This window comes from Dasypus novemcinctus, chromosome X (assembly GCF_030445035.2).
Source record: "Dasypus novemcinctus isolate mDasNov1 chromosome X, mDasNov1.1.hap2, whole genome shotgun sequence".
Taxonomy (NCBI): domain Eukaryota; kingdom Metazoa; phylum Chordata; class Mammalia; order Cingulata; family Dasypodidae; genus Dasypus; species Dasypus novemcinctus.
The window spans coordinates 87,273,198-87,296,064 of NC_080704.1; the positions used below are offsets into that span (position 1 = coordinate 87,273,198).

Sequence of the window (22,867 nt, forward strand, 5' to 3'; positions counted from 1 at the left end):
GGAAGCCCAGGGCCAGATGGCTTCACAGGTGAATTCTACAAAACATTCCAGAAAGAACTAACACCAATCTTACTGAAACTCTTACAAAAAATCGAAAAAAAGAAGGGCCATCTGACATGGCAGTGAACCCCATCTGCCATGACCATAGAGCCCGTGGGTCTCTTTAGCCCTCAAAGGAACCAATACCTGGGGTTATATCTACTTCATCTGTCTCTTAGATTCTGCTCAGTTGTGCATAAGGGCATGAGGTGCAGAGATGCCCAGAGATGTACTTACCAAATGCAATGGATGTATCATGATGATGGGAGTGAGTGTTACTGGGGGGGGAGTGGTGGGGTGGGGGTGGTAGGGTTGAATGGGACCTCATATTGTTTTTTTAATGTAATATTTTTACAAAATCAATTAAAAAAATAAAATAAAATAAAAAAATAAATTTAAAAAAAAATAAAAAAAAAGGAACACTACCTAACTCATTCTATGATGCCAACATTACCCTAGTACCAAAGCCAAACAAAGACATCATAAAAAGGAAAATTACAGACCAATTTCTCTACTGAACCTAGACGCAAAATTCCTCAACAAAATACTTGCTAACCGTATTCAACAACACATTAAATGAATCATACACCATGACCAAGTGGGATTCATTCCGGGTGTGCAGGGATGGTTTAATGTAAGAGGATCAAACAATGTGATACACCATATAAACAGATTGAAGGAAAAAAATCACATGATTCTATCTATAGATGCAGAGAGGGCATTTGACAAAATACAGCACCCTTTCTTGATAAAAACACTTTAAAAGATCGGAATACAGGGAAATTTTCTGAACATGATAGGGATTATGTGTGAAAAGCCCACAGCCAACAAGGTTTACAATGGTGAAATACTAAAATCTTTCTCTCTAAGATCAGGAACAAGACAAGGATGCCCACTATCACCTCTTCTATGTAACATTGTCTTAGAAGTACTTGTTCAAGCACTGAGGCAAGAACCAGATATAAAAGGCATTCAAATCGGAAAGGAAGAAGTCAAAATTTCATTATTTGCAGATGATATGATCCTATACATAGAGAACCCTGAGATGTATACAGCAAAGCTTCTGGAGCTCATGGATGAGTTTAGTAAAGTCGCAGGTTATAAGATCAATGCGCAAAAATTAGTAGCATTTCCGTACACCAATAATGAACAAGCTCAGGAGGAAATCAAGAGACAAATACCATTTACAATAGTAAATAAAAGAATTAAATACCTAGGAATAAATTTAACTAAAGATGTGAAAACTTGTACACAGAGAACTACACAACACTGGTCAGGGAGATCAAAGATGACCTAAATAAATGGAAGAATATTCCCTGTTCATGGAAAGGAAGACTAAATATTATTAAGATGTCTATCCTACCAAAACTTATCTACACATTCAATGCAATCCCAATAAAAATCAACACAGCATTCTTTAAGGAACTAGAAAAACTAGCTATGAAATTTACTTGGAAAGGAAAGAGGCCCCGAATAGCCAAAGACATATTAAAAAAGAAAAACAAAATTGGGGGAATCACACTATCGGACATCAAAACATACTACAAAACTACAGTAGTGAAAAGAGTATGGTATTGGCACAAGGAGAGACACACAGACCAATGGAACCGAATTGAGAATTCTGAAATAGATCCTCATATGTATAGTCATATAATATTCGATAAAGCCACCAAACCCTCTCAACTGGGAGAGAATGGCCTATTCAACAAATGGTGACTGGAGAACTGGATATCCATACGTAAAAGAATGAAAGAGGATTATCGTCTCACACCTTATACAAAAATCAACTCAAGATAGATCAAAGACCTAAATATAAGAGCCAAGACCATAAAGACTGGAAAGCAGTGTAGGAAGCATATACAAGACCTTGTAATAGGAAATGGCTTCATGAACGTCACACCAAAAGCACGAGCAGCAAAAGAACAAATAGATAAATGGGACCTCCTCAGAATTAAAGCCTTCTGCACCTCAAAGGAGTTTGTCAAAAAAGTGAAAAGAGAGCCTACACAATGGGAGAAAATATTTGATAACCACATATCTGATAGGAGACTTACAACCTGCATATATAAAGAACTCCTATATCTCAAAAATAAAAAGACAAACAACCCATTTAAAAAATGGGAAAAAGATTTAAACAGACATTTCTCCAAAGAAGAAATACAAATGGCTAAAAAGTACATGAAAAAATGTCCAGATCTCTAGCTATTAGGAAAATGCAAATCAAAACTACAAATGAGATACCATCTTACTCCCATAAGATTGGCAGCTATGAAAAAAACTGAAGACTATAAATGCTGGAGAGGATGTGGAGGAATGGGAACACTCATCCACTGCTGGTGGGAATGCAGAAGGATCCAGCCATTCTGGAGGACAGTTCGGCAGTTTCTCAAAAAACTAGCTATAGATTTGCCGTATGACCCAGCAATCCCACTGCTGGGTATATACTCTGTAGAACTGAAAACAAGGACACAAGCCGATATATGCACACCAATGTTCACAGCAGCATTGTTCACTATTGCCAAAAGATGGAATCAACCCAAATGCCCATCAACAGATGAATGGATAAATAAAACATGGTATATACATACAATGGAATACTAGTCAGCTTTAAGAATGAATACACTACAAACGCACGTGATAACATGGATGAATCTTGAGAACCTTATGTTGAGTGGAAGCAACCCAGGCATTGAAGGACAAATACTACATGACCTCAATGATATGAAATAAGTAAACCAAGCTGCCTCAGAGAGCTAGAAACTGGATGATAGACTTAAAGGAAACTGGGGAGTAGAGGAAGGATGTAAGCTGACATCTACATTGGTGAAATCTATGATAAGCTGGAGGTAAGTATTTGTACAAGAAAGGGATAAAATAGGGGAATAGGGTTACCTTTGGGTGGGGCTTTGTGGGCTTGAGGGGGAATAGGGATGGGAGGATGGGTAATATTGCCCAAGAAATTGGGGGTGGGGGTAGGGCAACATATGAACATAGTAGATTGTCAGGTTTTTGGTTGAGAGTATAATGCTGAGAAAACTTTTTCAAAAATACATTAAGGAAGGTTACCTGTTTAAGATGCTTAAAGGGGATAATCTGATGCAGGACAGGCTCCTAGGGAATATGTGAATGCTCATTTTGCCATAGTGGGTTATATCATTGGATAGGGACCCATAAAATGAGACTGAGGGTATACCCACACCCTGGAGAGGACTGATGTTCTCAAATAGAGGGAATTGTATCTCTCGAGAGAAATGGCTTCCAGTGCATTAGGGCAGTTGAGCATGTCAAGCCCTCAACACTGTTGCAAGTATCTCTGAACATGGCCCTTCAAGCAATGAAGACTGACTGTCACCGTGGGCCCTAATGGGAGGGGGAAAGAGGTATTGAATAGATTAAACCAATGTAAGTATGTGGGCAATAGAAGTGTTCCACAAGATTACGCAAGGATGAATATAAGACATGTTAATTACACCAAAAATATATGGGGGCTGATAGGCTAAATGTAAATCATAATGTAAAACATAAGATAACTAAAAATTTAGTAAATTGTATAGTCTAAAATATAAATCACAATGTAAACCCAAATGTTACCTTGTTTGAAAGCTATTGTCTCAATATCTTTACATCACTCTCAGTAATATAGTATGAATATGTAAAAGGATTATTGCAGTGGAAGGGAAAAGGGTTTCATGTTGGATATGCAGGAGTACTGTATACTGTATATATGAATTACTGTGATCTAAAACTTTTGTGAAGATAAGCTTAATAATTAGGAAAAAAAAAGAAGATAGGACGTAGACACTGAGGAAAAGACGGAAGTAGTTGCCTTGCCAATTTGCACACAGGGCAACATTTATTGCAGTGATAGAAGGCAAAACATCAAAAATAAAGCTATTGCATTTTGTAATTTTTTGATACCCCTATTTATTTTTACCTTAATTTTTCTAAATTAATATGTATTTAATATCTACCCTTTAAACTCATCACTATATTCCATTTTACTATTAATGGAACCTGGCAATATACTGGGCTTCATTTTTCAAGAAGTTTTGGATCACAGAGAGTTTCAACAATGGCAGGGGAGGATTACTCGTGTGGGATGTTATTGACAGGGGACACATGGTTAGCAGGGAGTTCTCCAGTGCCTATATCCAGGGTACCTAAAAATGTTTGGATATTTTCATAGTGGATACAATTAAAAACAACAACTGAGGGAGTGTTGAGTTCCTAGCCAGGGGAGCTCTATCACAGTCCCTAAAGGAACAGCAACAATCCCCCAAGTGCAACGGCAAAGACCAAAACAAATGAAGGTCCAACAATGAGCCCTTGATACTAATGACTATGCTTGTGAGCCTGTGCACCTGAAATAAGAACAAGGCCTAGAGCTGCAGGCTGCCTAAAGAGTTACCTCCTAAGAGCCTCCGTGTTGCTCAAATGTGGCCAGTCTCGAAGCAAAACTCAGCATGTAAATGCGTTGCTTTTCCACCAGCATGGGACATGACATCCGGGGATGAGCCTCCCTGGCACTGAGGGATTACTACCAAGTACCAGCTGATGATGTAATTAGAAAATGACCTTGAATAAAAGGGTCAACTCGGACCAGCAGAATATCTCAATTTACATATAATACCAGGAGTTAAAAATGCTTTTTAACCTGAATAAAAGGGGGAAATGGAAAGGACAAATGAGTTTATATGGCTATGAGTCTCCAAAAAGAGCTGGGAGGTTATGAGAGGGGTTGCCCTTATGCACACCTTAGCAGAGTCCCAGAAAAAGATAAAGTAGATACAACCCCAGGTACTGGTTCTTCTGAGGGCTACAGAGACCCACAGGTTCTATGGTCATGGCAGATGAAGTTCAGTGCCATGTCAGTTGGCCCTACTTTGGAGTTTATGTTTCTGTGTGATGGAGTTGGACTCAGATGTGATCTCTGTCCACAAGTCTCTCCTCTTACTTTTACTGGATCTGCAGTTGGTGCTGGGGTTTAGTGTATACCCAGGGGACCTGAATCTCTGGACTGACCATGTGATAGCCAGGCCCTGAGCCTCAACAGATTTGCAACCCCTACACTCTGGTTTATTGGACTTACCCCACTCAGCTAACATGGAGTTGAAGAAGGTCAACCACCACACCAGGGAGCCAAGAGTGTCTACAACTGAAAGCAGGAGGATTGCATCCAGCATCCATGTGGAATCTAAGCCCTCTCTTGATATAGATGTGGAGTGGACACAACCATTCCAAGGTCCACAGGATGGAGGAATAGAGTATGGATTAGAGTGGACTTACTGATAATCTACTCATGAACTATTGTGATTAGTAATCAAAGAAAATGTGGCATTGGTGTGGAGAAAGTGGCCATGGTGGCTGCTGGGGGTAGGGAGTGAGAGGAAGAGATGAGATGTGGGGCGTTTTCGGGACTTGGAGATGTCCTGGGTGGTGCTGCAGGGACAGTTACTGGACATTGTATGTCCTCCCATGGCCCAGTGGGTGAACTGTGGGAGAATGTGGGCTATGATGTGGACCATTGACCATGAGGCGCAGCAGTGCTCAGAGATGTATTCACCAAATGCAATGAATGTCGCATGATGATGGAGGAGATTGTTGTTATGGGGGGAGAGTGGGGTGAGAGGGGTGGGGGTTATATGGGGACCTCATATTTTTTTAATGTAACATTAAAAAAATAAATAAAGATTTAAAAAAAGGTGAAAAAAAAAAGACCTGGTATAGGCGGCGGATTCTTAAAGGGGATAAGAGGAGGACTGAGATGGACCACTGATGGTTTTCAAAATGTATAAAGAAGTTTTAATTTACTTTACTCTAAAAGTGTGGAAATGGATAGATTTGATGCTAACACATTATAGTGAGTAAAAGCTGGTTTATAAATCAGAATGTAGATGGAAAGCATAGTCTAGGGATGTAAATAATGTCAATTGAAAGAAAGCTAGATAATAATCTAGGGACTGAATTGTGGTTTATGATACAGATGCAAGTGTCCTTTGTGAGCTGTAGCAGTTGTACATAACTACTGCAGGGTGGTGGGAATGTGGAGAAGCATGGGCAAGATATAACTGGAGTGAACTATGGACAGTGGTTAACAGCAATACTGTGATATTCATGCATCTATGCCAAAGATATACTGTGTTGACAACGGGGGAGTATGAAAAAGTGTGCCAAATATAAAGTGTGGACCATGGTTAGTGGTATTAGTCTGATGATATTATCTCGTATTCTGTAACAAATGTTCCACTATATTGTGGTGTGTTTGTGAAGGGGTGTTATATGGGTAATTTTTACATGTGTATGATTGTAAGTTCACAACTTCTGTAATAAAAATATATTTAAAAAATAACAGGGTGGGGTGGAGGAAGAATACACCAAATATAAGACATGGACTATAGTTTAATATTAAGATTTTGATGATATTCTTTCATAATTTGTAACAAATATCTCACAACAATGCAAGACATTGGTGGTGGGCTGATGTATGGGAGCCCTGCATGATGCTATGCATTTTTGCTTTTTACATTTACAGATTTTACTATATACTATTTGTTTATGTAATTTCATATATAAATGATATAAAACATAATAATAGGGTGGGTTGGGAGAAAATACACCCAATGTAAGATACTTTAGTTGGTAGTAATATTTTGAGGAAGTTTTTTCATCATTAGTTAGAAATGTTTCACAACTATTCAAGGTATTAGTGGTAGGGTGAATTATGAGAGCCCTAAGTGATGTTACACATGTTTGTTTTCATAAGTTCACAACTATTACTATCCATTTATTTTTATGTATGTTTACTTATGAGTGATATACTTCAATACTTTTTTTAAAAAGGAAAAAACACTAAAAGCAAGGTCTACTTATTTTTAATATCCAATATTTTGAATTATCCATTGGTTTTGTTTAAAAAATATTACTCTTTATACCTAAGATCATTTAGAAACAGTAAAATAAAATTATTAAACCACTGTTTGATGAAAGTGAGATCATTCTCCATCACAAAGTTTACACACACTTCAGAATATTCTGGAATAAAGAAAAACTCAAAATCAGGCATCTGTTTAAAAAAACAATGCTATGTTTCTTTCATATTCCAAATTTGGATGTGGTCGCAATTATTTCATTAATAAATACCTCTAACTTTAAATTTTTGGAATTTGTTTCTTCCACAAATGGAAAAATATTTGCTTTATCTACCTTCTGGAGCTGTTGATTTGAAACAAGAATAAGGGGGAGAGGATGTGGCTTAAGCATTGCGCATCCATAGGTGGGAGGTCCCAGGTTCAGTTCTAGGGCCTCCTAAAGGAAAAAACCACAAAAACAGACAATGACCAAAAAAAAAAAAAAAAGCAGACGAGCATAAACAAGCAAAAAAACAATGACAAAACAAGCAAACAGTGAGCACAAACAATGGGGGGGGGATAAAAAATTAAAATAAATCTTTAAAAAAATACATGAACAATGAGCAAACAGATGGAGGGAGCCAAAAACAAAAACGAGTATAAAGTTGAAAGCAGTTATAAATAAAAAAACACTGTCAATACTATATATTACGAGAGCAGATACAGCTCAGTGGTTGAGCACCTGCTTGCCATGTATGAGGTCCTGGGTTCAATCCTCAATACCTCCTAAAAAAAAGTACACACACACACACACATATATATACTATATATAATGTATAAGGTGATGTTTGATTAAGTTATTCCTATGATGGCTACTATAATACTTTATCAATGTTCTTTGAACCCCAACTAATATGGACAGCTAAGAACCAAACATAAAAGTGTTACAATAGACATACTAAGTATGGTATATACACTAATCACTTATATACCCATTGAATTAATTTGGTTCTTCTGGGATTGAAAAATGGTTAAAATCTTACGAGTCATTTAATTTAACGTGTAGTTGAAGAAGAAACACAATGAGACACTCAACCATCAGGGAGCAGAGGTGGCTCAAGGGACTGGACAGCTCCCTCCCACATGGGAGGTCCTGGGTTTGGCTCCAGGTGCCTCCTAAAAAAAAAAAAAAGATGACGAGCAGATACAGAGAGCACACAACGAACAGACAGAGGGTAGACAGCAAGCGCAAACAACGGCAGGAGGCAGGGAGTAAATAAATAAATAATTATTAAAGTGTAGTTGAAAATTCATACTTGCACACGACACACTGTCTATGAAGTTGGAGAGCAGTGAACATGACAATAACGGAGTAGTTTCTTGGTGGAGCTTTAACAAGGCGACGGAACTTGTCTCCATTCATTCTTATTACAGGTCTTTTATTGGTCCATTCCATCAGCTGACTAACCTTTTCAGATAACACCATCTAAAAACGACAATGGGTGTATGCTGTTAATACACTCAACTTGGCATTTAAGTTTCTTTTAACTACTTACTTGAAAACAAGCAGAGGTACAGAGAAAAATAAGAGAGATAAAAATAAAATTTAGTAGCTAGGTCTAATGACAATACAATTCTTAAAATTATATATTTTTTCACAATGAGATTTAAAAAGACATTTTTTTCTTATATAATAAATTTTATTTTGTAGAAAAGTTTTAGATTATAGAAAAGTTACATTAAAAGTTTAGGAGATTCCTATATAACTCATCTCCTTCACCTCCCACATTTGCCCCTATTAATAACATCTTCCAGGGAAGCAGACTTGGCCCAGTGGTTAAGGCGTCCATCTACCACATGGGAGGTCTGTGGCTCAAACCCCAGGCCTCCTTGACCCGTGTGCAGCTGGCGCATGTGCAGTGCTGATGTGTGCAAGGAGTGCCGTGCTATGCGGGGGTGTCCCCCGCATAGGGGAGCCCCACGTGCAAGCAGTGCGCTCCATAAGGAGAGTTGCCGAGCACAAAAGAAATTGCAGCCTGCCCAAGAATGGTGCCGCACACATGGAGAGCTGACACAAGAAGATGACGCAACAAAAAGAAACACAGATTCCCGTGCTGCTGACAACAAAAGAATCGGACAAAGAACACGCAGCGAATAGACACAGAGAACAGACAAGTGGGGTGGGGGGAGGGGGGAGGGGAGAGAAATAAATAAATAAATCTTAAAAAAAATCTTCCATTAGTATAGTATATTTGTTACAATTAATGAACAAATATTGAAGTACAGTTCCTAACCATGGTCTATAGTTTTCATTATAGTTCACACATTGCAATGTGCAGTTTTATAGGTTTAGACAAAATGTGTAATGGCTTGTATCTGTCATCATGTTATCATGCGGGACAATTCCAATGCCCTAAAGATGTCCTATGTTCCACCTATTCTTCCCTCACCTTCCCCTCAGAACCTCTGGTAACCACTATTTTCTTGTCAATGTTACAAATGATTCCATTACTACAATAATAATGTCTACTTTGGTCCATGGCTATATTTCCCACTTAGGCTTATTCATTCCTCAGTCTTGAGGATTTGGGAATGATGTTGCCTGCTCTGTTTCAGATTGCAAGGGGGCTAAGATCTTATGGGGCAGATGGAAGGAAGTGTTTTGCTAGCAGTTGTAGATACTCTTTGCTTTTTGGGACAGGGGTTGTCCATTATCATCATTTTGTTAGTTATCCTGAGTGAGTCCAGTGAGCTGGAAAGATGTTGGCTACAACTTTGCTGAGATTCAGAACTCAACTGGCATATGAAAAGACTGAAGATTTAAGTCTCTGGGACATATATTTAATGGGTATAATAATAATTACAGGTTCATATACAAGGGATGGAAGAATCATGTGTAGTGATATTTTAAGCAAGTCTAAAACTCTGTTATATTGGTGAAGTAGATTATCATATATTCCAAGATAAGGCCACCAACAGGGTGCTGATTTCGTGGGGTTACGTGACTTGCCTATGATGCCTGTATATTTCGAGACCCCTCGGGAACATCTCTGATTGAGGTTTTCCCCCCATTTACTGCCAAACCGCCACCATCCACCTTATCATAGATTCTGCCCAGATTGAGCATTAGCTCACCACTCTCTACTCCCTTTCTATCTCTTAGTAACCTATCTTCCAGGCTCTACCTCAGTGAGTCTACTCAATATTCTTAGTTCTTATCAGTGAGAGCATGCAATATTTGTCCTTTAGTGAATGGATTACTTTACTCAACATAAAGTCTTCAAGGCTCATCCCTGTTGTCGCATGAGTCAAAACTTCATTCCTTCTTACAGATGAGTAATAGTCCATTGCAGGTATATACATTTTGTTTAACCATTCATCTGTTGATCAAACATTACATTTTATGTGAATTATTTATTATTTACAAAGAAATAATATAAACTCATAAAACCATTCATTTGCAAAAGATTACAAATGAATGGTGAGTTAAACCAGTAGTCCGGTTTTAGAAAAGATTTTGCTTCTCAAAAAGGAAAAAAAGTGCTACAAGGAAACTACAGAAGCAGAACAATCTTGAAAATCAAGAATAAAGTGGGAGGAATCACTGTACCCAATTTTAAGTTTACAGAAATCAAGATAATGGGGTATTGGTAAAGGGGCAGACACAAAATAGAGAACTCAGAAATATAACCACATGAGTACAACAGATATTTTTTTAAAAACTTAACTTCGTTTTTAGACATCTACAGATTCAAATGTAGTTTTAAGAAATAATAGAGAGAAAGCTATATATCCTTCTCCCAATATCCCCCACCTTGCCTAATTATACAATATCACTAGCAGGAAATTGACATTGATGCAACCCATCATCATTCAGAAGATTATACCAGTTGTATTTCCCTGTACTTATAATGAAATTTGGCCAAGGTCCTGGTGTTCAAACCTTAAAATAGTTCACTCCCATTAAACTCTATCCTTAGAGAAAGGATGCCAGGATGTGACTTTTCATTTTGGATGTGGATCAATGAATAGATTGGAAAGGTAGAACTCTTTGAACAATAGGTGTCAGTAATGCAAATAAATTGCTGTAGGCTTAGGCTAAGACAAATAATCCCTACAACTATTAAGAATAGCTTCTCCAAACTCAGCCTGTAAATGCATTACTTTCCCCCCAGCGTGGGTCATGGCTCCTAGGGATGAAGCTCCCTGGCACCGAGGGATTACTACCAAGCACCAGCTGATGATGTAACTAGAAAAAGACCTTGAATAAAAGGGTCAACTCAGACCAGCAGAATATCTCAGGCTACATGTAATATCAGGTGTTAAAAACTGCTTTTTGACCTTGAATAAAAGGGGGAAATGGAAAAGACAAATGAGTTTATATGGCTAGGAGTCTCCAAAAAAGAGTTGGGAGGTCATCAGAGGGGTCACGCTTACGCAGGCCTCAGCAGGGTCCCAGAGACAGCCAAAGTAGATACAACCCTAGGTACTGGTTCTCCTGAGGGCTACAGAGACACAGAGATTCTATGATAAGGCAGGTGGCTCTGGAGTTCAGTGCCATGTCAGCTGGCCTTACTTTGGAGTTTGTGTTCCTGAGTGTGATGGAGTTGGACTCAGATGTGACCTTTCTACACAAGCCTCTTCTGTCACTTTTACTAGACCTGTAGTTGGCACTGGGGTTGGTATATACTGAGGAGACCTGAATCTCTGGACTGTCCATGTGACAGCCAGGCCGTGAAACTCAGCAGACTTGCAAATATCACCCTCTGGTTTATTAGACTTACCCTGGCCAGCTAAGAGGGAGGTGAAGAAAGTCAACCACCACACCAGGGAGCTAAGAGCGCCTACAACTACAAGCAGGAGAATTGCATCCATCATCTCTGTGGAATCTAAGCCCCCTCTTGATATAGAGGCGTAGTGGACATAACCATCCCAGGGTCCACAGGATGCAGGAATAGAGTACGGATTAGAGTGGACTTACTGATATTCTACTATGGAACTATTGTGATTAGTAATGGAAGAAATTGTAGCATTCATGTGGAGAAAGTGGCCACGGTAGCTGCTGAGGGTAGGGAGAGGAAAGAAGAGACATGATGTGGGGGCATTTCCAGGACTTGGAGTTGTCCTGGGTGGTATTGCAGGGACAGATGCTGGACATTGTATGTCCTGCCATGGCCCACTGGGTGGACTGGGGGAGAGTGTCACCTACAATATAAACCATTATCCATGTGGTGCAGCAGTGCTCCAAAATGTATTCACCAAATGCAATGAATGTGCCATGATGTTGAAAAAGGTTGTTGATGTGGGAGGATGGGGGTGAGGGGGGTGGAGGGTATATGGGAACCTCTCATGTTTTTTGAATTTTACAATAAAAAATATAAAGAAGAAGAAAAAAGGAATAGCTTCTATGGCTTTAGTAATCTCAGTAAAGAAAGCATGTCTAGTGGGTTGCAACTGAATGAACCTAAATGGTTTCTCTAGGTGGTCAAGGAACAAGGATAAAAGCATATTAATCTCCCCCTCTGCTAGGTGTTTCATAGCACTTTTTACCGTACTCTACCACTGTTTAGTCTAAGACACGTTGAGATCTGTTTCCTTCTCTAGATTATTTGCTCTTTAGGAGCACAGTACTTCTTCATACAGGAGGCACTCAATAAATATGCACTAAATTTCTATTTAACAGAATCTAGTTTGGAACGGAATCGTTTGTATATATTAACATACAAGGAAGAAGATATGATTGTACCACTTTCTATTACTAAAACTGTTGCATCACCAAAAATAGAAATTCTGTACCCATTAAGTGATAACCCCCTAATCTTCCTTCCCCCAGGCCCTGATAAAGTTTTTGCCTCTATGAATTTGCTTATTCTGGCTATTTCATATAAGTGGAATTATATACTATTTGACCTTTCTGCCTAGCTTATTTCACTTACAATATTTTCAAGGCCATCCATGTTGTCACATGTATCAGAACTTCATTCCTTTTTATGTCTGAATAGTATTCCTTTGGACGATATACAACATTTTGTTTACCCATTCATCTGTCATGGTCTTTAACTTGCTTCCACCTTCTGCCTATTGTGAAAAATGCTGCTGCGAACATTAGTGTAAAAGTTTCCGTTTGAATCCCTGCTTTCAGTTTTCTGGGGGTATATTATATATAGAGAGTGGACCAGCCAGGTCACTTGGTTAGTCTATGCTTTACTTTATGAGGAACCACCAAACTGTTTTCCAGTGGCTGCATCACTTTGCATTTCCACAAAACTGCAGGAATTCCAATTATCTCAACATCCTCAGCCAACACTTGTTACTTTCTGTTTTTTTTTCTTTTTAAATAGCCATCCTAGTGGGTGAAAAGTTGCATCTCATGATTTGATTTGCATTTTCCTAATGATTAATGATATTGAGCTTTTCATGTGCTTACTGGCCATTTGTATGTCTTCTCTTGAAGAAATGTTTATTCCAGTCCTTTCCCTATTTAAAAAAAAACCTTTCAATTTTGAAATAATTTCAAATAATTTCAAATTTACAAGACACAGAGAACTCCAACATACCCTCAACCAGATACCCAGATCCACCAACTTATGTTTGCTACATTTACCATATCATTCTAACCATATATATTTTTCTAGATATTTTAGAATAGGTTGAATACATCATGCTCCTTGAACACTAAATACTTTATGTTCATTTCCTAAGAACAAACATGTTCACTTATGCAAATACATTCAGTACAGTTATCAAGTGCAAGAAATATAAAATAAATATAAAGCTTACTGTCTATACTCCAAATTTTTCATATGTCCCAGTAATGTTCTTTCGGCCATTTTCTCTTCCAAGAACAGATATAATCTGGGATCATGTATTACTTTCATCTTTTAAATTATTTTTTTATAAAGTGTAGCAGTTGGATATAGTGATGAATTCCAAAAGTAGATATTGGATTATGTTTGCAAACTGGTCTGTATCTGGGTATGATTAAATTATAATGAGGGCTTTGATTGGGCCATGTCAGTAGGGTATTGACTCCCCACACCTTGGTGGGTGGGGACTCACAGATAAAAGGCATGACAAAAGACAGAGCTGAGGGCTTTTAATGTTGGAGTTTCGATGGTGGAGTTTGATGCTGAAGTCTTAAGCTGGAGCCCCAGGAAGTAAGCACACAGAGGAAAGAGAAGCAAGCCCCAGGAAGAGAGGAACCCTGGGCCCTAAAAGAAGTCAGCCCTGGGAATATAGGAACCCAGGAAGCCTGCACCCGGGGAAACGTTGGCAGCCATCTTGCTCCAACATGTGAAAATAGACTTCAGTGAGGGAAGTAACCTATGCTTTATGGCCTGGTATCCGTAAGCTCCTACCCCAAATAAATACTCTTTATAAAAACCAACCAATTTCTGGTATTTTGCATCAGCATCCCTTTGGCTGACTAATACAGAAGCTTTACATGCACTGCTTTTAGTTGTTATTATCCCTTGAATTTCTTTATTAATTATGGAAACATCTACATGACATGAACATTTCCATCTCAAGCATTCCCAAGCATACATTTAAGTGGGAATAATCATATTCACAATGTTAACCTACCCTCTTCTTCATTCATTATCAGAACGTTCTGTCACCCCAAATAGAAACCCTATACCCAATAAGCATTAACTTCCCCTCCTCCCTCCTCTCCTGCCCTGGTAACCTGTACTCTTCTTTCTGTCTCTAAGAATTTGCATATTCCAGCTATTTCCTATAAGTAGAATCTTATTTGTTCCTCTGTATCTGACTTATTCCATTCAGCATGTTATCTTCAAGGTTCATCCATATAATATCTTGTATCAGAATTTCATTCCTTTTTAGGGGTGAATAATATTTCTTGTTTGTATATACCACATTTTGTTTACCATTCATCTGTTGATGGATTTTGAGTCACTTCCAACTTTTGGCTAATGTGAATAATACTGCTATGAACACTAATGTACAAATATCTCTTCAAGTCTCTGCTTTCAATTCTTTGGTTGTATACCTGGAAGTGGACTGTCAGGTCATATGGTAGCTCTATGTGTAACTTTTAGAACTATCAAACAGTTTACGACAGCGGCTGTACCATTTTATATTCCCACCACATCCTTGTCAGCACTTGCTACTTTCCATTTGTTAAACAGTAGCCACTTCGTGGGAGTGAAACTGCATTTCATTGTAGTTTTTAGTTGCATTTTCCTAATTTCTAATGATGATGAGCAAATTTTCATATACTTATTGACCACTGTTTATCTTCTTTGGTAAAATATCCATTTAAGTCATTTGCCCATTTTTGTAGAACCCTTTAGAATGCCTTCTCATTTCTTTCTGTGCATATTTTTACAATATTTTCTTTGTGATGACCATGGGGCTTAAATTTACCATCCTAAATCTATAACAATGTTATTTGGTTTATAACAACAGAATTTCAATAGTATACAATACACTATGTTCCTATATCCTTATCACCCCCACCATTATATAGTTCTTTTTTTCTTATTATTTTCTTTTAAATGTTACATTCAAAAAAATATGTAATCCCCATATAGCCCCCACACCACCCATGCCACCCCTCCCACATTAACAAACTCTTCCATCATTGTGGCACATCCACTGCACCTGGCGAATACATTCTGGAGAACCACTGTAGCACATGGACAGTGGTCCACATTGTAGTCCACACTCTCCCCCAGTCCAGCCAGTGGGTCACGACAGGATACACAACGTCCAGCATCCATCCCTGCAGCACCACCTACGACAACTCCAAATCCTGAAAATGCCCCCACACCATATCTCTTCTTCCCTCTCCCGACCATCAGCAGCCACTGTGGCCACACTCTCCACATCACTACTACAATTTCTTCCCTTTCTAATCACAGTATTTCCCCAGCAGAACACCAGTAACCACTCTAATCCATATTCCTCCATCTTGTGCACCTGGGATGGCTATGTCCCCCTCTACATCAAGAAGGGGTTTAGATTCCACGTGGATAATGGATACAATTCTCCTGCTTGCAGCTGTAGGCACTCTTGGCTCCCTGGTGTGGTGGTTGACCTGCTTCAACTCCCTGTCAGCTGGCCAGGGTAAGTCCAAGAAACCAGAGGGTAGGAGCCACAAGTCTGCTGAGGTCCAGGGCCTGGCCGTCACATGGACAGTTCAGAGATTCAGGTCTCCTGAGTATACACCAACCCAAACACCAACCACAGGTTCAGTAAAAGTAACAGAAGAGGCATGTGTAGAAAGGTCATATCTGAGTCCAACTCCATCACACTCAGGAACACAAATTCCAAAGTAGGGCCAGCTGACATGGCCCTGAACTCCAGAGCCATCTGCCTTGACCATAGAACCTGTGGGTCGCTGCAGCCCTCAGGAGAACCAGCACCTGGGTTTCCATCTACCTTGGCTGTCTCTGGCACCCTGCTGAGGCATGCATAAGCATCACCCCCTAATGACCTCCCGACTCTTTTTTGGAGACTCATAGCCATATAAACTTATTTGTCCTTTCCACTTCCCCCTTTTATCGAAGGTCAAAATGCAGTTTTTAACACCTGATATTACATGTAGCCTGAGATATTCTGCTGGTCTGAGTTGACTTCTTTGTTCATGGTCTTTTTGTAGTTACATCATCAGCTGGTACTTGGTAGTAATCCCTCGGTGCCTGGAAGGCTCATCTTTGGGAGTCATGTCCCACGCTGGGGGGAAGGCAATGCATCTACATGCTGAGTTTGGCTTAGAGAGTGGTCACATTTGAGCAACATGGAGGCTCTCAGGAGGTAACTCTTAGGTACCCCACAGCTATAGGCCTAGTTCATATTTCAGGCACACAGGCTCAAAATCTGAGCCATCAGTATCAAGGGCTCATGGTTGGACCATCCATCTTTATTGGCCTTTGCCATTGCACTTGCGGAATTGTTGTTGTTCCATTGGGGAATGTCATAGAGTTCCCCTGGTCAGGAATTCAGCACTCTCTCATCTGTTGTTTCCAACTGAAACCACTATGAAAATATCCAAACCTTTCTATGTACCCTGTATACATGCCCTGGAGAACTCCCTCCCAACCATGTGCCCCCCAGTAATGACACTCCACAAAAGTGCTCCTCCCCCACCATAGTTGAACCTCTCTGTAGTCCAAAACTTCTTCAAAAAGGAAACCCAATATATTGCCAGGTTACATTAACAGAAAAATGGAATATAGCGATGGGTTTAAACATTCGATATAGAACACATAGAAATTTAGAAAAATTAAATAAAGGAAAAATAAATTGGAGTATCAAAGAAATGAAAAAATGAAAAAGCTTTGTTTTTGACATTTTGTCTTTCATCACTGCAATAGATGTTGCCCTATATGTACAGTGGCAAGGCAATTTCTTCCATTTTTTCCTCAGTGTCTACCTCCCTTCTTTCTTTCTTTTTCCCTGATTATTAAGTTTCTCTTGACATAAGTTTTAGATCACAGTAATTCACATATACAATATATGGTACTCCCACATATCCAACATCAAACCCTTTGTTCCTTTCCCAACAGTGATCTTTTTACATGTTCATATTATATTTGCTGCAGCTAATGTACAGATATTGAAACAATAGCTTTCAAACATGGTTCCATTTAGGTTTACATCATGGTTTATATTTTACACTATACAATTTTATAAATTTTTACTTATTTTATGTTTTACATTATGGTTTACATTTTAGCCTATAGACTTTTATACATTTTTGGTGTAATTTAACATAATCTATATCCATCATGGCATGATCCTGTGGAACACTTCCATTGCCCCACAGTTACCCTGATTCCATGTATTCAACATCTCTTTTCCCCTCCCCTCAGGGCCCACCATGACAATCAATCTTCATTACTTGAGGGACCATATTCAGAGATACATGCAAAAATGTTGAGGGCTTGACATACTTGACTGCCCTAACCCATTGGGAGCCACTGATTCTCTCAAGAGATACAATTTGCTCTGAGAATATCAGTACTCCCCAGGATGTGGGTACACCTTCACTCTCATTGTGTGGGTCTCCACCCAATGGTATAATCCTCTATAACAAAATGAGTACTCACCCACTCCCCAGAAGCTTGCCCTGTGTCAGATGCCGCCCCCTTAAGCATCGCAAACATGCAACCTTCCACATTACATTCTCTAAAGTTTTCTCTGCACCACAATTTCAATCACATACCTGACAATCTCCCATGATCAAATGTTTCCCTCACCCTCTCCCCTTTATATAGTTCTTGTCACAAACTACATATTTATGTACTATAAGTCTGAAATCACTGAGTTATCACTACTTTTTATGCCTTTGCATTTTAGATCATGTAGGAAGTAAAAAGTGGGGTTACAAACAAAAAATACAATAGTACTGGCATTTATATTTACCTATGTCATTAACTTTACTGAAGATCTTAATACTGTCTGGAGTTTGTTGAACTTATTACATGTGTATATTCATGTCTTTCACTAAATTTGAGAAGATTTCAGCCATTATGTCCTGAATATATTTTCTTCCCTTTCCTTTTTTTTTCCTTCTGGTTCTCCCATAATGTAAGCATCAGTACACTTGATGGTATCTCACAGGTCTCCTAGGCTCTGTTCACTTTTCTTCATTCCTTTTTCTTTCTGTTCCTTAGTCTGAATGATTTCAATTGTCTCATCTTCAAATTCACTGATTCTTTCTTCTGCCAACTCCAATCTTCTTTTGAACCCTGCTAGGGAATTTTTAATTTCTGTTACTGTGATCTTCAGCTCTGTTTCATTCCTTCCATGATTTCCATCTCTTTATTGACATACTCTTTGTGCTTATATATCATTTTTCTAATTTCCTTTAATTCTTTGTCCATGTTTTCCTTAAGCTATGAGTATATTTATAACTATTTTTTAAAAAGTTTTCAAAGAGAATTACTCTTTGATAGTTTCTAATGCTTTATCCTTCTCTATTCAATGAACCATCATTTCCTGATTATTTGTAGGTTTTGTAATCTTTTGTTGCCACCTGGACATTTTGATTGATATTTTAATGTGTTAATTCTGGAATATGGACACTGAGGTGTCTGTCCTATTAACCTTGTGTCCAGGTAGTGTAATGCCAGAAATGTCATTGAATGCCAGGAGCTAACAAAAATAAACCAAGTTCTCAGATTGTGCATACTGGCCAATGCAAGTCCTCTTCTTTAGCGTTTTTATCTGTCCAAAATATAAGTTGAGTAAATAGCCCAAGGCACACATGTACCTTGTCCTGTGTATGCCCACATAACCCTAGAAATTCCCATTTGCAGGGATCTAAATGTCCTCTCTTTCCTAGTAAACAGTGTTTTCTCATAATCCCAGGCTCTGGATTGTATGTTCCACAGCCAGCAAACCTTTGCTCCAGGCAGCTGTGAATTGACTGTTTTGTAGGAGAGCTCTGTGGGCTGCCTTCTACATGCAGGGCAAGTTCGGTGACAGCAAGCATGCAATGAGGATCCTGGTTCAGTCCTTCAGGCTGCCCCCAGAAAGGTTGGCACAGGCATACATACTCCCAGTATGCACTCAAAGGTTACTCTGCTTCCTCCAGAACCTGAACCAGGAACCCACACATGGAGCATGGGGGTGATGGGGGTGGTCCAGCCCTTCCTTCCTTTATTTATTGAGGTACCAGGGATTGAACCTGGGATCTCGTACATGGGAAGCAGGTGCTCAACCACTGAGCTACACCAGCTCCCCTGCCTTTTTCTGACTTGTTGCTTGTCCTTTTACTGCAACCCTTTAACTGTTTTCTGGAGCTTTTAGAAAGATGTTTCTGCCAATTTTTGGGTCATTGCTTAAAGGTTCTGTGTAGGGATGGAGCCTGCCATCTTTACCAGAAATTCCCTTTAACCATTTTTTAAATAATAATTGGGTTGCTTGACTTTTATGTCATTAAGCCCTTTATATATTATTGATATTAAACCAATATTAGATATATTGTTTCCAAATATTTCTCCCAATCAGTAGGTGGTCTTTTCACTTTTTAAATAATGTTCTTTGATGCAAAGTTTTAAATTTTGATGAAGTCAAATGTATCTTTCTCTTTTTTTGCTTGTGTTTCTGATGTCATCTCTAAGAATCCATTGCCTAAAACTAGGTCATAAAGATTTTCCCATATTTTTTTTTTCCTAGAAGTTTTACAGATTTAGCCCTTACATATAGTTTATCTATCTATTTTGAGTTAATTTTTTAAAAAAAGATTTAATTTTTCTCCCCGCCCCCCCCACACACACCGGCTGTCTGTTCTCTGTGTCTATTTGCTGCGTCTTGTTTCTTTGTCTGCTTCTGTTGTTGTCAGCAGCATGGGAATCTGTGTCTCTTTTTATTGCGTCATCTTGTTGTGTCAGCTCTCTGTGTGAGTAGTGCCATTCTTAGGCAGGCTGCACTTTCTTTCGTGCTGGGCAGCTCTCCATAAGGGGCACACTCCTTGCGCGTGGGGCTCCCCTATGCGGGAGACAACCCTGCGTGGCACGGCACTCCTTGCGAGCACCAGCACTGCACATGGGCCAGCTCCATATGGGTCAAGGAGGCCCGGGGTTTGAACTGCAGACCTCCCATGTGGTAGATGGATGCCCTAACCACTGGGCCAAGTCTGTTTCACTTGAGTTAATTTTTGTATATGGTTTGAGGTAGGGCTTTGTGGTGGTTTGAAGCTGTATATATACCAGATAAAAACATGTTCTTAAATTTAATCAATTCTTGGGGATATGAATCCATTGTAAGTACTACCTTTTTAAATTTTAAAATACTTTAGATTACATAAATGTTACATAAAAAACATAGGGAATTCCTGTATGTACCACTCCCTACCCCTCCCACACTTACCTGCATTAACAACTTCTTTCATTAGTATGCTCCAATTTGTTAAAATAGATGAACTCATTGGAGCATAGCCATGAAGTGTGGATTATAGATTACATTATCATTTACACATGGTCCCCCACAACTCTGTAAATTATGACAAAATATATAATGGTCTGTATCCATCATGGCAACCTAATTCAGGGCAATTCCAATGTCCCAAAAATGCCTCCATATTATACCTGTTTTTCCCTCTTCCTCTCCTTAGAACTTCCTGTGGCCACTGCCTTCACATCAATGATATAAGTTCTTCCATTGCGAGAATAATAAGTCTATATAAGAATAACAGTAAGTCTACTCTAGTCCATCATTCATTCTCCTATCCTGAGTATTCTGGGAAGATGATGCCCGCTATGCCTCTAATTGAGAGGGGGCTTAGATCCCATGGGGCAGATATATGGCACTATCTTGTTTGCAGTTGCAGACTCTCTGTTCCTTGGGATGGTCATTCTCCATTATCATCTCCTTGTTAGTTGTCCTGGGTGAGTCCAGTGAAGTGGAGAGTAGGTGATGAAACTCTGTTGAGATTCAGGGCCCAACTGTAACATGGAGAGCCAAAAGATTTAAGTCTGTAGGGCATAAACCTATCAAGTCTAGTGTAAGTACTACCTTTTGATGAGGTAATTTAGGATTAAGAAGGTGTGGCCCACCTAAATCAGGACTGGTCTTAATCCTATTATTGGAATCCTTTATAAACATAGTGAAATTCAGACAGAAAGTCAGGGAAGCAAGGAGGTGAAATCAATGAAACCTGAAAGAGAAAGGAGAAGCTGCCATATATACTGCAGGTGACATGGTAAGAACCAAGAATCACCACCAGCCAGCCCCAAAAAAAGAGTCATTGAGAAGAAAGCATCACCCTGGTGTCTTGTTTTGGAATTTCCTTTTGTGTTAAAACCACAAACAAATAAATTCCCACTATTTAACGCAAACCCATTTCAAGGTATTTGCTTGGGCAGCCTAGAAAACTAACACAGGGTTCACTTTCATTCATTTGCATGTGGATATACAGTTTCCCAGCACTATTTGTTTGAAATGACATCACCCTATTTTTTTAAAATTTATTGAAGTATATTACACATACATAAACAGACATAAATAGTAAGTGTATAATAATACTTGTGAACTTACAAACATACATACCATCATACTTCACCCTATAAACAATACCTTGCATTGTTTTGAATCATTTTTAACTAATGATTAAAGAGCATCCCCAAAATATTACTACCAACAAAAGTATCTTACATTTGGTGTATTTTCTCCACAACCCACCCTATTATTACTGGTATTATTTTTATATCACTTATACACGAACATAGATAAACAATAGGTGTATAGTAAAAGTTGTGAACTTACAAAGCAAACATGTATAAAATCATATAGGGGACCCATACATCAACCCACTACCAACACCTGCACTGTTGTGAAACGTTTGTTACAAATGATGAAAGGATATCATCAAAACCTTACTAACTATAGTCCTTATCTTATATTTGGTTTATTTTCCCCCAACCCATCCTGCTATTTTTTAAAATATATTTTTATGACAGAAGTTGTAAACTTACAAAACAATCATGCACATGTACAGAATTCCCATACAACACCCGTCTATCAACACACCACACATTGTGGAAGATTTGTTACAGATTATGAGATAATATCATCAAACTATTACTAGGTCCATAGCATACATTCGGCACACTTTTTCCATATTCCACTATTATCAATACAGTACATCTTTGGTACAGATACATGAATATTACGATTATTAACCACAGTCGATCGGTCATTCCAGTTGTGATTTTAACATGCTTTTTCACATTCACATGAAGTAGTGACATACCTCTGCCTGACTCACAAAGGACAATACAGTCTCTATATTACTCACTAGCTTTCTTTCTTTTCTTTTCTTTTAAGATTTATTTATTTATTTAATTCCCCCCTCCCCCGGTTGTCTGTTCTCTGTGTCTATTTGCTGCGTCTTGTTTCTTTGTCCGCTTCTGTTGTTGTCAGCGGCACGGGAAGTGTGGGCAGCGCCATTCCTGGGCAGGCTGCACTTTCTTTTGCGCTGGGCGGCTCTCCTTACAGGCGCACTCCTT

General features: G+C 38.9%; 1 protein-coding gene across 1 annotated transcript in view; it reads right to left on the reverse strand.

Annotated features, from left to right (window-relative positions):
• MAGT1 (magnesium transporter 1) overlaps positions 1-22,867 on the reverse strand; it is a 113,527-nt gene that overhangs the window by 72,935 nt on the left and 17,725 nt on the right. Inside the window, exon 2 of the mRNA XM_004481095.5 lies at positions 8,204-8,373. Within this exon, the coding sequence (XP_004481152.1) occupies positions 8,204-8,373 (170 nt within the window). The remainder of the gene's footprint in view (positions 1-8,203; positions 8,374-22,867) is intronic.